The 17,849-nt window shown below is 54.8% G+C and overlaps 1 protein-coding gene across 2 annotated transcripts; it reads left to right on the top strand.

The window, feature by feature from the left end:
• Window positions 1-1,580: 1,580 nt before the first annotated feature.
• LOC100119654 (protein Wnt-1) lies at window positions 1,581-16,895 on the top strand. Of its 2 annotated transcripts, none has more exons than XM_008204199.4 (4): window positions 1,581-7,347; window positions 8,670-8,953; window positions 14,355-14,629; window positions 14,730-16,895. In XM_008204199.4, exons 1-4 carry the CDS (start codon window positions 7,238-7,240, stop codon window positions 15,285-15,287), a joined length of 1,227 nt encoding a protein of 408 aa, XP_008202421.1. In that variant the 5' UTR covers window positions 1,581-7,237; the 3' UTR covers window positions 15,288-16,895. The 2 variants fall into 2 exon arrangements, with proteins under 2 accessions (XP_008202421.1, XP_001603388.3); XM_001603338.6 differs by having other exon boundaries at window positions 1,583-7,347; window positions 8,691-8,953.
• The last annotated feature ends 954 nt before the right edge of the window (window positions 16,896-17,849 follow it).

Raw genomic sequence — 17,849 nt, 5'->3', positions numbered from 1 at the left:
GCAGGTACGCACATAGCAGCGGGAGAGCTGGAAGAATAGCGCGGCCAGTCTCTCCTGGATTATCGTATTAGGGGCTCGCAAATTCCAGCGAAAATCGCGCACGAATGCGCTCCCTCGCCCCCGCGAGAGCGACGAGCATTATACACACATTATGTAAGCGTATCGCCCGTGTCGAAGCGGCTTACGGCAACTCTTCTCGGCATTGTGCTGTTGCTCTCTTTTGGGAAAGAAAGCCGTGCCGGCTGCAGTTATCGGCTGTTTGAGAGAAACAGAATTCGACGCGCTGGCCCGGCGTGTGGATCTTGCCACCAGCGAGGCTCTCACGCGAAAACGTGTATTTATTAAGGGACTTTGCTGTGCGCGCGCGCGCGTGTTTCTCTCCCGCGGAGAGAGAGAGAGAGAGAGAGAGAGAGAGAGAGAGAGCCGTGACGAATTTCTTCATCCACGCCTCGAATCCCGGAATTCCTGCGCGTCTGCGCCGGCAGACAGCAATTTGCTTTATTAAAATATTCTAGCTGCGCGCGCATACATCATCGATAAGCCGCGGGGAGGAGACTACTCCGCTTTCTTGGAATTCCCGCGAGCGTGGGTGGCATTAAAATTAAAGGGATCGCGAAAAATACGAGCTTATCGTAAAGTGTTGGCGAAAATAAAGGACACACGCTGGGCCAAATGGTCGTTCTCTTAATTAAAGGTACCCGCATCGGTGAGGAGACCGACGAGAGAAGCGACTAATCCGTGTCTATAAGCTATTTGCCAGAGAGCAGAGAGAGAGAGAGAGAGAGAGAGAAAGAGAGGGAGAGGAGAGGGTGAGAACGGCAGCGCCTCCCGTGTCTCGTGGCGCCACAGCGCTGCTTCTTCTCCTCGCTCTCTTTTATTCTCTCTACTCTCGGCTCGCCGGATAGAGAGAGAGAGAGAGAGAGGGGGAGCATCGCCGAGAAACAATAATTACCTCTCGGACCTTTGATGTCCCCCGACGTGTTCGCACCCCGCCTACCCCGACGTAGGTGTCCCGGCTCTCTCGCGCAGCCCACACACTCGGACGCGAGCTGCCGAGAGATCGCGCTTGAATGAGAAGGTGGCCGGAATTCCGTCGACGCCATTCACATCCATATCTGACTCTGCTATAATGTGATGCGGCGGCCCTCGTACGTCCAGGAATTTTAACGCGCTGGATCTCGTCGGCGCGCACCGTTATATACGCGCGCACGGATCGGTGAAAACTCCTGGGACGGCCGTTTAATGGACGCAGCTCCACTCGACTTTCGATTTCACGCGGTCGCGCGCCCGCTAGACCGTGCCGGATCGCTCGCGCACACAAACGTTTTTTATTGAGTGTCGAGAGCGAGGAGGTACGCATTTTACGACGCGCACTTCCAGAAATGCGTCTCGACCTGCCCGACGTTATGCAAAAGCCCGTGAAATCCGCAGGCTAGCGCCACTGTATACCACCGCATAATAATACCATTATGTGCACGTCTTCGTTTCCGTCTCCGAAGCAGGCTCATCCGCGCGAGAGAAAGGAGCAAGCCCAGCAGAAAATTTCGCGAGAGAGACGTCCCGCGGTCTAATTCTCGTAATTTCGGCATAATGCCGTCATTGTTGTGGTCCGCGCGCGTAGCGGCGACGGCATCGGTGTACGCGTACACGTTACGCGGGCGCAGGGCCCTCCAGCTCGTCAATGGGATCAAGTCGAGTCGAGAGCATGCTTACCTACTCCTGCTTATAACAGACGAGGCCGAGAAAGGGAAAGCAGATCTCGCACATTATCCGCGCAACTCTTTGTGCGGGTTTATTCGGTTAGTTAACGAGGATGAGTGTTAACGTATCCGTGGATAATGTAGATCTAATGGAACTGCTAATCCCCTGCCGGCCCCGGGAGAGCTACTCCTTATAGCTCGTTTCAATGGCACTCGAGAGAGAGAGAGAGAGAGAGAGAGAGAGAGAAAAACTGGACGACACAGGGCTAATCTCGCCGGCCACTCGATGTGCCCGAAAACTGTTCCCCTATACTCCCGCCATCGTCGTGCGGTATGGTTGCCGCGCATTATTTTTAAACGATCGCACACGTCGAGAACTTCTCGGAAGAGACGGCAAAAAAGGTAGTGATTAGCCGCGTTCGCGCCGACGACGATTCGCGTGCGCGAGGCCGCGCTCCTAGTATAAGTGGTTTCTGGTCCCCGAGCGATCCTCTCGTAAAATTCCTCGCCTCGCGTCCCGATACATAGGTAACGCGCGCGCGGACAGCGAAACGGCGCGAAAGGGGCGTGGGTATTCGCATATCTCTCGTCGCCCCCGCCGGCTAATTAAGTGCGCGCGAAGGAAAAAAGAGGGCTTTCCTTCGGTCGCTGCCGAGTGAGACCGCGCGAGGAGCGAGCGAGAGAATGAAAGAGCGGAATATATGGTCGGCCATTCATTTTTCCTGCATGGCGCTCGTCCACTGACAAATGCCGGGGTGGTCTCCTCTCGCCGTGAATATACTGACAGCTCGACTGTCCCTCTCTGCAGCGGGCTACCTCCGCCGCAACTTCATTTACACCTATTCAGGCCCTCTGTCTCTCTTTCTCTCCAGCTCGAGCCGAGGCCCGGCTTTTACCGTTTACGAGCTACTACCTACTACTGCTCGGCTGTCGTCGCCGTCGTCTTCCCATTTCTCTTATTTTTCTCCCTACTCCCAGCCTCCCTGATCGCTGCTGTCTCATTCTTCTGTCGTCGCTCCGGAGGAGGCCGAGGTGTTTCGAGCTGCAGCGATTATTGGGCTACTGCACGTACACACACCGCTTACGCTTACCTACCGCACGTGCGCGCGCTACCATTTTCGCCGTACGCGCGATGATGGATCCAGTGTGATTGGGCCCATTCAGCGGGCCGCGCGCGCCTGACAGTGCAGCTAACTCCGTCTATCATTGCGGATCGGTCTATTTAATGGCGATTTGATCGCGCGCTAACGAGCCCGCTTATTCATTTGACGCGCGCGAATTCGACTCGCAAATTGCGGGCTTGATTGATCGACGCGGCGTGGGAAGAGGCGCATCGTAAACAAATCGAGGCCGCGCCTGTGCGGTGGCGTAAATGGGAAAAAAATGGGAATGAACTTGTAGAAGGGAGTCCATTCACAGCTGGGCATTATACGTGGAACACAGCCCGGGCTGAGATGGTTCCTGTCATCAAGGTGGTCGGTAACGGCTACTCGCTTATGAAATTCGTTACGCTGTCCTCCGGAATACGGCTGTGCGTGCGCGCGCGTATACGTATCTGTCAGCGATCGCGGAGGGAGACTCCGGGCGCGCGTCCCGTCCTGCGGAGCCAAGAGCGGAGAGCGGACGTAAGCCAGTGTTTTCCAACAATCGCCCCGACTCGCCACCTTGGAGAAACCTTTTCTCTCTCTCTCTCTCTCTCTCTCTCTCTCACTCACTCTCTTTCTCTCGGCAGCTCTTCGACACTCCCGGGTTATTTATCGACTGGCCCGGTACTTCGTCTTCTTTCTTTCTTTCCCTTTATTTTTTTCTCCCAACTCTCATCTACACTGCATAGTGCCTTCCTTTCGTTAACCTCTGGAAAATGAGCGGCGACGCGCTCCAGAAATTGTTGCGCTCGTAGTTTTCGGAATTTCCAGGCCGGAATCTGCCGGGAAATTTCACGCGGCATTCCGGAATTATGCGGAGATGCGCTAGCTGATATACGCCGCGCTCGAGCCGGGAACCCGCAGCGGATTGCTTTGTGATTTTTCGGGCCACGAATCAAGCCTCGTTTGCCCTCCGAAGAAAGCGTTCTTTCATCTCCGATATACCTAAGTACAACGCGGCAGCTGCACTGAGAGAGATCGACGTCAATTCGCTCGGCGCCTTTATATCGCGTATTAGTATAGAAGAGATTCCGCGGAACGGCAGCAGACAGACTCCTTCGCGAGTTAAATTAACGATCGTAAATATTCAAAGCTATCTCCGCCGCACAAAAGTCCATCTCGGCGGTCTGCTCGCCTTTTAGTCGATGGAAGGATAGATCTGAAAAGTCGACGAAACAGCGTGTCTGCTTTGGAATCGGTGCTACCGCGGCTGCCACGTGCGCCGAGATAAGCCAGCTGCTTTTACGCGGCTCTCTGCCAGTCAGCAGTTTTCCAGATAAAAAACGACGAAATGATTTAAAGGGCCTCCTGCTAATTCCGGCGGACTTTCACTCGGCCGAACGGCAGCGTTTTCGAGGAAAAATCGGTTTCATAACTTTACGGCACATACGGAGAAGAAACGGCACTGGCGTTTTACGAGGCGATCGATGATTTTACGAGCTCCGCAACACGAAAATTCACGATACCGACGAGATTCCCCGAATAAGCGGCCGAGTACACATCTCACCGGAGGATTTCACGCGAATTAAGCCGAGGAAAAAAAACAGATTTTACTGTTCACGCCCTTAACGCCGCATACAAAATCTGCGTTGTACTGCCGGCTCGCGGTGATAGCGTATAGCGTCCTCGTCGTCGACGTATACATAAGTCGTAAAAGCGGGCCTCCGGAGCTGCGTCGGAATGTCGAAAGCCAAAGGGATCGAGGCGGAAGTCGCTGCCGATAGGTATAGAAATATCGATGCTGCTGCGGCTTGTCCTAATGCATCAGCTGCTTGGCGTTGAGGCAATCCAGATGCGGGGAAAGTCTCTCGGCACGCGCGGCTGCTCCACGGGTATATATATATAGGTAGGTTAATACGGTTACGCTACAATCGTGCGTTCGTTATTTGTTCCAGCGTATCGATATTGTTTATCTCGTCGGGCTTAATTATCCGGGCAGATGCGGAGAGCCGTAAAGTACAAAGCTAAACACTATGCGCCTATACAAGGCCGCGATAAAGATAAATATACATACGGACTCCTTTAATTGCGCCGGAGCCCGTCCGGGATTTAATTAATTCGTCGGGGCGAATTACGAGCACTTAAGCTAAACTGTGTACGCGCGCAGCCGAGTTATAAAGATATATATTTTTGCGCGAAACTCTTCAAACGAAGGGCTGACACTGTGCAGTTGTGCAGGCGCGCATTCCAGCTGTGATTGCCTCGGATTTTGTTTGCCAACAACAAAACGCTCGCTCTCGCTCGGTTATTACTTATACATACACGTACGCGTACACAGCATGGGCGACGGTAGCCCCTCGTCGGCGCGTAAAAACGCTCGCTTATTCTTTCTCGTGCTGCTCCTCCTCTCTTCTCGCGTTATAACCGCTGCCGCCGCCGCTGCCCATAAATTGCCGCGCTCACGGCTAAAAACTTAATTGGGAGTCATTGCGCGCGAAATTAGCCGCGGCTGGTATGCGCTCGCTCGCGCGCACATTCTGATCCGGGGCTCTCACTCTAAGCTCGCAAAGCTCGGAGCTGGCCGAATGCGCAAGCCATAACGAGCCCCCTCGAGGGAGTGAATCGCGTCGCGGAGGAGAACTAGCGGCTAGATTTTTTCTGACGCAGCTCTCGCGCGCTGCAGAAAAAGTGGCCGGGGGAATCCGAGTCGGATTTTCGCAGAGCGGCGCAGGGAAAAAGCTGTATATGTATAGGTGCTGCAGCGCGACGAGTGAGAGTCGCATACCTCGCGGCCCTGCGTTCCCACACATGCTCGCCGCTCGTCCCGCCTTGATTCATGCATTCTTTCTCCCGGCTGCCGAGAGCTCCGAATCCCATGTCTCTCTCGCTCTCTCTCTCTCTCTCTCTCTCTCTCTCTCTCTCTCTCTCTCTCTCTTTCTCTCTTTCTCTTCTTGCGCGATCCGTGCACGTCCGAAGGAGACAAGGAGAGTGCGCGCTTGACAGGAGTCGCGATTCGGGATGTTCGCGCTCCTCGATCAGCAAGGCGCGAGTATAGCTACAGAAGAGCTTCGTCTCGAGGCTCGAGCGAAGAAAAGTGGGAGAGCCGCCGGACAAAGCCGCGCAGACTGCCGAGGAGCGCTGGCCGAGGGAGTGGGGAGCGACAGGGGTGTGGCCTCCTCGAGGATCCTCCTACGCCTCCCCGTCGAGAGGACCACGTGCTGCCTCTCTCTCTCTCGCTCCTTCTTCCGATCCTCGAGCGCCGCGCTGCACGGCTGCGCTCTGGGATACCGCGAGAGCTTGCGAGCCGGCGCGCGATGATCGATCGACGACGCCCGGCTCGTCGTTGCGCGCAACAGGTGCGCCGCTCGATCGTCCTCCGTTTCCAGCTGGTTTCCAAGCCGCGGAAGAAGACGTCTCCCGGAGGATCTGGTCGCGATCCGCAAGCTTGAAAGTGAGAGAGAGAGAGAGAGAGAGAGAGAGAGAGGCGGGGCGAGATTTAATCGTCCTAGGGGGGGTCTCGTGCGTCCGTCTTTCTCTCTCTTCGCGGCTGCGGCGGCGGCGCGCGTTCGACGGGTCAGTAACAGTGGGGGTACCGAGGCCCCCGCGTGTTTCCTCGCGCTCGCGCACACACGGGCGCACGGACGGGGCCGTTCACCGACACACGTGCGAGCGAGCGACAGAAGGAGAGATCGCAGCCGGACTCCGGCTCTCCTCCACAGACGAGCGCGTGTGCAGTCGCCGCAAGCCGAGAGGCCTACATACTCGTTGCTTGTCCAAGAGTATTGGCTGCGCGCCGATACACCGCGTACATTCCTGGCTATACGTTTCCGCGCACCTCCGCGAGGGATAGGACACGCGCCCGAGAAAAGGAACCAAGGAGAGAGCGAGAGAGAGAGGGACAGAGCGGGGGTTGCTGCCGCCGGTGCCAGGTATATCCAGAGAAAGAGAGAGAAAGAGAGAGAGAGAGAGAGGAAAAGAGCGGGCTCCTTTCTTCCGTCTTCGCTGCTCGCTCCCACCACCGCGATGCGGCCTGCGAGGGTAACACCCCCGAGCCCACCGCGCGCCTAGACCCGAGTGAGAGAGAGAGAGAGAAGGGTGGCTTTTCTCGGGCCGCAGCCGAAAATGAGCCGGCAGTAGCGGCCGGACTCTCGAATGGATCGACGACAGGGAGCAGTCGCGCAGGTGGAGACCGAGAGACAGCAGCACGAGCCGTCGCTCCACTGAGTTCTAGTTCGCAGTAGAGACAGTGTCAAACATTTCGCGTTACCCGTTACACACACAGCGAGTGCACAGCTGATTCACGGCAGATAAAGCCATGTCGCTCGGACAGAGACCGCGCGGCGAGAGTATATAGTGCATGCAGTTCCCTCAGTGATACACAGTGTGCCAAAGTGCTCCGAGAGCGATTGCTCTCATCCTCCTCCTCCTCGTCCCAGCGAACCTCGCGGAGACATGATGACCATGCGGCTCTGGATGATGCTGGGCGCGCTAGCGGTCGCGGTGCCGACGCTCCCGGCCGAGGTCAGGACCAACAAGAACCGCGGCAGGGGATCCATGTGGTGGTGAGTTGCGCTCCTTTTTCGCTCTTTCGCAAACCCAGTGTCGCTTTGAAATTTCCCGACTCCCTCCTCCTCCTCCTCCTCCTGCGCGAGTGACTAATCCGCGCTCGCGGTATCTCGCGCGCGCTGATCCACCTGCGGATTCCCGACGTCGTCGCTCTGACTCACGCTCCGCGCGCGTCACGAGGATTTACGCGCTTTTTCGCTCCGGATTTCGCGTAGCCAAACCGATCGCGCGTGTGCGTACAAGTGAATAAGCAGTGAACCGACGACAAAAGGAGAGAGCAAGATTTTCAGGCTCGCTACGTAAATTACAACGAGTATAGCGTATCCCGGAGAAGAGTGGCTAGAGACCGGTCGCGCGCGGAGCGGGTTTATTTATGGACATCACTTATTGAATGCAGCACGTATGATGTACGGGCTGATGTGCGTGCGCGAAACTCTCGGCAAAAAACCCTCCTTCTTTTTTTCCTGCCGCGGAATATTTTTCGAGCGACTTTTTACGTACACACCGCGCTTCAACGTTTATTTACGTTTCGACTCTTTTCCGCGCACGGTGTTCAAAAGTGCCCGGTACCCTTTGGGGGTATCGACGGTCGCATGGATGCACAGAGTGACAATTGTCTACGATGCGTTTTGAAAGAGCGCGAGGCGATTCGTCGCGCTGTCAACGCGCGCGGCGCGTCGGGCATTTAAATGGAAACCGGATAGACGCACGCGCGCGAGACTCGAGGCGTTGACAAATTGTTTTCGCTCTCGCTTACTCGCTCTGTATTAACAACGTGTACACACGGACGTGCGGGTACGGGAAAAAAAGAAGCGCCTTCCTCGAACTCTTCTTCGCTGCGCGTAAATGATCGGCCATTAGGCACGAGTATCGTCTTTCAGAGCTGTCAGGAGGCATTTCGCGTCTCGTGACATAACAGTTTACATTACGCGCGGTCCGCTTGAAAAGCCCGTTCTATGATCTGTCAGCTGCCGCGCTGACGAAACATAAAAGCGCTCGCGCATATGAATAGCGAGTGTGTGCGCGTCGGACGTCCCCTCTCAGCTCTCAGCTCTCTCTCTCTCTCTCTCTCTCTCTCTCTCTCTCTAATTGCGCTCGTAAAGTCGTCCGCGCGAACTTTACTGCCCGGCCGAATGGTTTTTAATTAACAATAAACGTATCCCGCTGATGCCCGGAGGAAAAAATCGCGCGCGGGAAATGAGCAACACCTCTCCCGCACGTAAACATCCAGTTCGAAGCGACACTGAAACATATAACATTACAACTGTTTGTAACGCATAACGTGATGATAACACTCTCTCTACTTTGTGATTCTAAGGAGCGTTTTTGGCAATTCCAGGGGCATCGCGAAGGCCGGCGAACCGAACAACCTGCTGCCGATGCCGGCCACCTCGCTGCACATGGACCCGTCGGTCTACGCGACGCTGAGGCGAAAGCAGCGCAGGCTGGCGCGCGAGAACCCGGGAGTGCTGATGGCCGTGGCGAGGGGCGCCAACCAGGCCATCTCCGAGTGCCAGCACCAGTTCCGCAACCGCAGGTGGAACTGCTCGACCAAGAACTTTCTCAGGGGGAAGAATCTCTTCGGCAAGATCGTCGACAGAGGTGAGTCTCCTTATACGCATTATTATGCAGCCGATTTAATGCGCCCCCCAATTAAACAGATCCGTCGGGAGAGTTCGAGTTTGAGGAAGAAATGATAACTCGGAATCCAGAACCGCGTAAGCATAAATAATTCATCGCGGGCCCGAGAAATAATATCATACACGCTGGCGGCCGAAAAAATAATGGCGATTCCATTCTAATCGTTCGAGAGACGGATGCGTATGAATTCCCGTCGCCGGCGTCGTTCGTCTCGTGGTAACGAGATGGGTCTGAGCAGCAGCATCGGTAGCGGGAGCTCGTACATAAAATAACATAAAATAAAGCGGGACGATAAGGCGGGCAGGCGGGCGCGCGACAAAAACGTCCCATTGTCCGACAGTGCGTTTAAGGACCGGTTGTCGAGTCGACGCGACTATCTCCGATAGAGATTTATATGGCGGAGAGAGACGAGAGGGAGCTGCTCCTTCTCTCGCTCGGCAGCTCATGCGTATATACATCAGCGGGGAAACGACGAGTGGCAAAGTGACTGGCGGACGGATGCTCGCTCGCTCGCGGGACTCGATTATGCAAAGCGTACGATGACATGTGTATAGCCAGTCTGTCGCGCGGCTGCGATTAGAGTGCGATTTCGCTCGAAATAGTAAGAGTGCGCGGAGAGAGCCAATTAAGGTGTCGTCGATTACTCGCCGATTCGGATTTGCATTTGCATCGCAACGAGCTAGCGAGCGGACAGCTTGCTCTCGACAATTAGCGAAGATCCGCGCGGGAAAGGGTCGCAAGCGGAGAGAGAACGACAACACGCGTCCAGATGTATGTTTTGCAAGCCGATAATGGAGCCTCCGGCCGACCCCCGTGGCTCTTTCAGATCTCGTCCAGGCGATATTGCAGTGATTTTTTCGCTGACCCCCCACCAGTCCGCCCGTCTCTCTCGTCCTTTATGGCGTTTCAGCGCCGCGCGGGGCTCCCATATGGCCACTTGCAGCGCGCAAAAAGGGGTGACGCGAGGGACGATTTTCGGCTAATGAAATGTCGTCGCTCGCGATTGCGAAAAAGCCGATCGGGCGCTCTAGCTTTTGTCTCGGCGAGGAACAATTAGCGGCGCGCGTACGAGCGACGGGAGAAGTCGGCAAGGTGATTTATAATCGGCACGGCTCGCTCCGGCGATTTGTCAGACTGACAGCTTTGACGCGGCTTTCTTTTGAGAATTAATAAAGAAATTCTTGCTCCGAGATAGGATGCGAGAGAGAGAGAGAGAGAGAGAGAGAGAGAGAGAGAGAGAGAGAGAGAGAGAACGAAACGGTCACACTCGCGTGCGCATTACATAAAGGCGGGAGAGCCTCGCGGCATCGGAGGCGCGAGGGAGAGATGATGGCTATCGAGCGATCTGTAATGCGCACCTTGCGGCTCTCTCTCTCTCTCTCTCTCTCTCTCTCTCTTTCTGGCTCGCGCGCGCGCGCACGGGAGTATCACGAGATCGTGAGATTGGATACACAGAGCGGAGAGTTCCTCGTGTTACCAGCTCGCGCGTTAAACGATCCTTTCCGGATTAGCCTGCGCCGCGCGTGTATACTTTTAATTTACAATCGCGCATCTTATCGCCGCGCGCGCTTTTCTTCCAATTACGAAATTCACATCGGCGAAATTGCGCTTCCGCCGAAAAATCAAGCGCGGACCGTTTAGCGCGAATGGGATACTTTTGCCGCAGCTTGTACGCCCGATATTACAGCCGCGAGTTTGCTCGCTCGACGCTCTCCTCGAGAGAGAAAGAGAGAGCGCTCTGTAATCATTTCGCCGCCGCGAGGCAGCATCAGCCACCTACCGCGCGCTCCCCTCTCCTCTCGCGTCTCTCCTCTTCCTGATACATCTCGTCCTCGACACTTTGTCCCGGACTGCGGCTGTTATTATTTCTCTGCCCGCGGACGCCTCTCGCGCGAAAAACTCGCCGCGGAGGTGCGAATCGCCGATAATTAACCGAGGGCGAGGGGGGCAAAAATTTGTCATAATAGCGCTTGTCGTTTCGAATCACGTCTTCATCGAAATCGGCGCTCTCGCCGACGACGGACATAAGCGGCCCATTTATAGGATAGATTCAATCAATAGCCGGTCGTGAGCTCCGCTCCATATGGTCCGTGCTCTCGCTGGCTTTTTATACTCTCTCTCTCTCTCTCTCTCTCTCTCTCTCTCTCTCTCTCTCTCTCTCTCTCTCTCTATCTCTCTCTCTCTCTCTCGCTCGCTCGCTGGCGGGGCAGAAGCAGGAGCCATAAATCCCGAGCTATGATGGGCTACATGTGTCGACGCGGCACGCGTTTCTTGCGAAAACGTGAGCCGCGAGCTTAAGCGCGGCTATCTCCGCCGCTGCCGCAACCCTTCCCGCCTGTGATTTTTACATCTTGTTTGCTTCGTCTCGCGTGCTCTCTAGCCGCGCACGATATGACGGAGCGACAAGCTAGAGAGGCTGAAAGCAAAAGTCGTCTCTCTCTCTCTCGCATATGGAGTCCCCGAGAGATCGTTCGTTCTCACGGAACACTGTCCTTTTCATTTGCCTGTCCGATTCGCCCGCTACGGCTCTACCTACGTGTATAGACGCGAGCGAGACTTGTCCACGTGATGCGCGTTGAGCAACTCTCGAAACGATCCTCCAGAGAATCATCCGGGGAGCGAGTCGTCGCCTTATAAGCGTTGAGCAGCCCATAGGGGAGTGGCGATTTTTGGAAAATCGAACGGCCGACGCCTTTTTCGCGGCTCTCCAAACTGGTTTCCTCGTAACGCGCTTTTCTCGACAAATTTTCGACAGCGGCAGCTGCCGGCGCGCTCGACTTGCGAAACGGACTGCGTTTTTGTCCCCGCGAGAGAGAGAGAGAGTGAGAGAGAGAGAGAGAGAGAGAGAAAGAGAGAGCCAGGCATTCGCATTCTTACGCCTCGCGATTCGCACACAATGGGCCGGAGAAAAAAGAGGCGCATCGATGCGTGCGCGCATCGCACAGGAGAGAAGAAAAAAGCTCGGACGTCCGCTCGGACGGAGAGAGAGAGAGAGAGAGAGAGAGAGAGAGAGAGAGAGAAAGAGCGCATTCTCGAGAGGTGGTCGCGTTGCGAAAACTGGTAGACTATATAGCTGCTCCAAGAGAAGGAAAAAACGTCCGTCCGCTCTTTCTCTCGGCGCGGTAGCAATAATTTCCGGCGATTTTATCTTCGTGGAATTTCAGCTTGACGCAAATGTCCCTCGTAAAGTTGCGTCGCGATGTCGCTTAGGGCGATCTCCTTCTCTCTTCGTCTCTCTTCTCTTCCTCTTCGCGGCCGTGAGTCGTGGTCGCGAGCGGGCCTACTCGGCCGGACTACGAGAGCAGTTCAAAAGTCAGCTGCTTGTTCGCGCGCGACGCATTTATGACGGCGGGAGCGGGAGGAAAACAGGTCGTAAGTCCTGCAAAGACGAGTTAGAGATTCATCGCGACGGATGAGCGAGCGAAGCGTTCCCGCAGCATTAGCTCACTCACCGCTATTGTTTTACCGCATTCTCTCTCTCTCTCTCTCTCTCTCTCTCTCTCTCTCTCTCTCTCTCTCTCTCTCTCTCTCTCTCTCTCTCGGTTTTACGATGATCAAACAGAGCCGGGCGCACGAAAGGATGAGGCAGCGAAGGAGCGGCCGAAATTATCTCTCTTTTTCCTGCGGGAGTGCGAGAGAAAGACGAAAATTCTTATCGACGCGATGGGCTTCTTCTGAGCGAGCGGAGAGGAAGCGCGCGCGGCTCTCTTTCTCTCTCTCTCTCTCTCTCTCTCTCTCTCTCTCTCTCTCTCTCGATAATCCCGCCGAGTGTGTTTGAGGAGGGGAGAGGGACAATAAATACTTGGCGCTTTATCGGGCTGGGCAAACGCCGCGCGACCGAGCAAATATAAGGAAATAACCTGCTCTCTCTCCCATCCGCGATATTCCGTTACACCTGTTCGTCCCTCCTCCGCGTAGCGCAGGTCGGGCTGGGGCCGCTGCGTGCTTTATCTGTCTCTCTCTCTCTCTCTCTCTCTCTCTCTCTCTCTCTCTCTCTCTCTCTCTCTCTCTCTCTCCCGGTCAGCCGCAGATTTTTTCTCGCGCCCGCCGTAAAATAATAAACGGGGATCATTGTTTGCTTGCTCCCGCATTTATTGGGGTTTGCTCCGGTATATAGGTGCATCGTCGGTGCGCCGAACGCGTCGAAAAATAAAGAAAGCTTCTTTAAATAGCATGCCCGAGGGACCCACCGCGTGTTACTTGTCCCGCAACACGTTTTTGCTCTCGGCGTTCAAAAGCCGCGATATCCTCCCGAAGTCGGCTCTCTCTCTCTCTCTCTCTCTCTCTCTCTCTCTCTCTCTCTCTCTCTCTGCCGCGTGTAAGCCGTTTCGTCGCGCTCGTCCCCGGCGATGATGACAAATAATATCTGGAACCGATGAAATTTGAGGGAAAGATAACTGAGCGGAACGGCGTAAATCTCCAAGTGCAGTTTACTTCCTCCGTCCCTGACCCGTCTATTCGGGAAAACTCCGTTGTACCTTAATTTTCTTTCACCGGGCTCGTTTCCTTCCCTGCGCGTCTCAATCGGCGGCATCGTGACGAATCCCTGCGAGGGATTCGACGCGGTCGATCATCTTTCTCGAAATTCTGCTCAGCTATTGACGTCTTCATTCTCTATACAAACCCTCGTCCGTTTTTTTCTTCATCTCTCTAGAAAACAACTCGGCTAATGTCGCCCGGAGAAAAACTCTCGCGTCTAATTCCCATGCCCCGCGAGTCGGTGAAAATTGTTAATTTATCGCCGCTCGTCCGGCAAAAAAGCGACGAGCGAGCGGTTTCACGGTGGTCTCTCCCGCTCGCGTGGGAGGCTGCATGCGCCGCTCGAGCGCGCAGGCGACCCGAACGTCTCAATTCTGCGCGCGTGCAAAATCTCTACCTGGAGGCGTGCGCGCTCTCGCTCGGCGGCAGGTGAAGAAGAGCAGGGGAGAGAGAGAGAGAGAGAGAGGGAATGCGGCTGACCTTAACCTGTGCGCCTGCGGTGACCCAAAAGCGGCGCGCGCGCGCTCTCTCTCTCTCTCTCTCTCTCCCTCCCTCGCCTCGGTCCCTCGGCGGCAGCTTATCTGCATAAAGCGCGTGCAGGTGTCTACCTCTCGCACTCCTCCTCCCTCCCGAGCCCCGACGCTTCTGCTCCGCATTAGGCGCTTTTCCTTTTCACGCAACGATACTCGCTCGACTTTCGATGACCTCACGTACGGAGTCGTCGTACCTGTCCGGCTATGTAGACGCATCGCGCGGATGACGAGCGAGTCGCAGCTCTTTATCTCGAGGAGTGCGACGAATACGAATATAGGCGAATACCGCGGAATCTCGTTATGTCGGCAGAGTGAATAAACGCGCTTGGCTTTTTTCCGTCTGCTTCCAGGCTGCAGGGAGACGGCGTTCATCTACGCGATCACGAGCGCCGCGGTGACGCACAGCATAGCCAGGGCCTGCAGCGAGGGCAGCATCCAGTCCTGCTCCTGCGACTACTCGCACCAGTCGCGGGGGCCGTCCGGCGTCCGGGACTGGGAGTGGGGCGGCTGCTCCGACAACATCGGCTACGGCTTCAGGTTCTCCAGGGAGTTCGTCGACACCGGCGAGCGGGGCAGGAACCTCCGGGAGAAGATGAACCTGCACAACAACGAGGCCGGCAGAACGGTAAGCGTCTATAACTTATATGATATCCGTATCCAATCCAGGCGGCCCGACTCGATCGATCACTATATAACATAGCCTTCGTATTCGCTCGCGATTGCAGCACGTGTCGGCGGAGATGCGGCAGGAGTGCAAGTGCCACGGCATGTCGGGCTCGTGCACGGTCAAGACCTGCTGGATGAGGCTGCCGTCGTTCCGGCAGGTCGGCGACAACCTGAAGGACCGCTTCGACGGCGCGTCCCGGGTGATGGTGAGCAACAGTGACCGGGCCCGGGGCGTGAGCAACGCCATCACGAGCAACTCGGCGAGCAACTCGGTGCACGCGCACCGCGAGGGCCTCTCCCGGCGGCACCGCTACAACTTCCAGCTGAAGCCGTACAACCCGGAGCACAAGCCCCCGGGCGTCAAGGACCTCGTCTACCTCGAGCCCTCGCCGCCGTTCTGCGAGAAGAACCCCAAGCTCGGGATCCTCGGCACCCACGGCCGGCAGTGCAACGACACGAGCATCGGCGTCGACGGCTGCGACCTCATGTGCTGCGGGAGGGGCTACAAGACGCAGGAGATCATCGTCGTCGAGAGGTGCAACTGCACCTTCCACTGGTGCTGCGAGGTCAAGTGCCAGCTCTGCCGGACCAAGAAGACGATACACACGTGCCTGTAATTACCGATAATTATCGGTACAAACTGCTGAAGAAGAACAGCGGCACCGGCTCCTTCCTGGCGAAGGAGCTCGAGCAGTGCCCCGATCGCGCCGTCGCCGCTCGGAGCCGCTTTCGCGCTGCTGCGAAACCGGCCGTCCGAGCGTCGGCGCTCGTCTTGTCAAAATCCAAGGATCAAAGTAAACGCAGCCTTCTCTCTGTGCCCAGTATTACGCGCGAAACGATTATTTATTGCGAGCGCGCCTTGAATCGATGGGGAGAACGCTTGTACACTGCACACAACGACGTCTTGACGTACTAAAGACTGAAAACTATAATGATACTTGAGGAAGCAAATTCTTTTCTACGTTACTTACTGCGCGGCTGTTTACTCGCGCGTCTGCGCATGATCACGCGCGAGTGAAAGGCTCGATCGAATTTCCCGGGGTTCGAGAAACTATGTAAATATAAAAATAACACGAGCGTCGCTGTGTCCTATTCTCGCTTTCGAAACGCGTTCGATCCACTTTTTTCAAAAAAAAGGAAAAAGGAAAAGACTATCTCTTATACGTTATACGCTTTAGGTAGAATAAGGAAAAAGAAACGGCGCGGCACGGAGGAAGGTCGGATAAAATCGGAGCACCTCGCATTCGAAATACTAACGAGAGAGGAGGATTTGTAATTTTGTACACGTCATTTGTAAATATACACACACGCGCGCGTTCTTTCGAAGACACACGTACGATTTTTATCCGACCTTTCGACTCTGGCGCGCGCGAAGGTATGAAAGAGAGCGAGTGACTGAGAAGCTGCAGCCCCGAACGAGAGATGATGGATAATGATTTAATTGTACGTTATTGTCGTGTACAGCTACGGAAATTGATAATTTATTTTGCGTCGCGCGCGCGAGCGATTTGTACATAGAGTATATTATACGATACGACAATGCGTTATTTTTGCTAATAGTATTTAATTGAAGTGCGCGACAGCCCGGAGGTCGATGGCTTTGTACATAAATATTTTTCTAACTTGTAGGTTTACGAATCGTAAGTTGCCAAATCAGACCAATCGCTTGTGTAAGCTAGTACTCTGTACCATATGTAATCGACGTTTATACATTTTTAAAGATATTGCCACTGCCTTATGATTTTTTTTTAATTTTTCTTTTATATATTATCTGTGCTCCTGCTAACAACGAACAGTAACGTCGCATCGAGATCCGAAACTACGCATTTTTGCCATTTTCTTGCGCTTACCTATACTTACCTATACCTTAACAACGTTTATACTAATAAAAACTCTCGATGCGAATGTTAAATTATACTGCATACTCAGACACTGTGGCGACGAGCAGCGAACGTCTGTATTTTTTCTTACGTGCGACGAAGAGAAGAAGCGAAAATCCTACTACGTTTTACCAGTGCGGCCGACCTGCGAAACGGCCAACAATATACATGTATAGCTATATTGTGCATTTCCGCGAAGCAACAGAAACGGTGATCCCAGTAATACGATGTGCATATAGGTTTACGTAATTGTCCATAATTTATACACGACAGAATATACAGAATATAAATATATAAATAATGATGATAATAATAAAAGAAAAAAATCCTGAATACAACATGAAACACGTGTACTCTCTCTCGCTTATTTTCTCCCGATCCTCGCCGCCTGCATACCGTCCCTTTTCTCACGACACTCTCGCGAGCACAATCCTCTCTCTCTCTCTCTCTCTCAGCTCGCGTTCTTCGCGCGAGATCCAATTATACGCAAAATAATTATCCCAGCGGCCGCGCTTCTTATACGCGAAGAAATCGTACAAATCGATTAACATTTCTCCCCAGCCATTAACGCCTACCATTCGCGCGCGCGCTGCGTGTGTAGCCGGCTCGCCTCTTCTCGTTTCTTCCCCTGTACGGCTATACACAGATATATAAATAGGCCTTAGAGCCGAGCCCTCTAAGAATTTTCGCGCGCGATGATAACGCCGGCGCGCAGGAATTCGAGGGATATAAAAGCCTCGCTAATGGTTCCCGCCACGGGCAGCGCCGTGTTTATGCATGCGCACACGCACACATCGACGAACGGACCACCTACGGCCCCGTTCTTCTTATCCGTGAAGCTAATTAGTTCTTGACGAATCGCTCGGCCTCGCGCGGTTCCAATAGCCGCGGCAGCTGATGCGGAATGAAGGGAAAAACGAATATCCGCGCTCGGCAGAAGCTTCTCCCTCGCAAAAAGGAGGACAGAGCGTGCGGGCAAAAAGGACACGCGCGCGCTCGCCGAGAGCAGCGATCGGTAAGTGTCAGGGGGAATTTCGGTCTGTTAAGTCACGTGGAATCCGACGAAAGTGGCGTTGCCACTGCAGCGGCCGCGCGTATACCTAACCCCGTGAGATCCGACCGGCAGCAAAAACAATCGCGAGCCCGAGTCGGCAGCACAGCTGACGATCTCCTTGGCAAAACCGTCACGCAGTTCTTCGCACTTTCGGCCGCGTCGGCGCACGTGTGCGCAATAATAGTAAAAGCGAATCGGGGGTGGACGCGGATCAAAAGAGCGAGCCGCGAGATCTTGTCGGCCTC

The sequence above is a fragment of the Nasonia vitripennis genome, chromosome 5, assembly GCF_009193385.2.
Source record: "Nasonia vitripennis strain AsymCx chromosome 5, Nvit_psr_1.1, whole genome shotgun sequence".
NCBI classification, from domain to species: Eukaryota; Metazoa; Arthropoda; class Insecta; order Hymenoptera; family Pteromalidae; genus Nasonia; species Nasonia vitripennis.
This window is presented reverse-complemented; position numbering and strand designations above follow the sequence as displayed.

Excerpts from the sequence above, each read along its gene's own strand:
- LOC100119654 (XM_008204199.4), top strand. The coding sequence starts at position 7,238 with ATGATGACCATGCGGCTCTGGATGATGCTGGGCGCGCTAGCGGTCGCG. Across the intron at positions 7,348-8,669 it reads GGCAGGGGATCCATGTGGTG|GAGCGTTTTTGGCAATTCCA; the intron begins GTGAGTTGCGCT and ends TGTGATTCTAAG. Across the intron at positions 14,630-14,729 it reads ACAACGAGGCCGGCAGAACG|CACGTGTCGGCGGAGATGCG; the intron begins GTAAGCGTCTAT and ends TCGCGATTGCAG.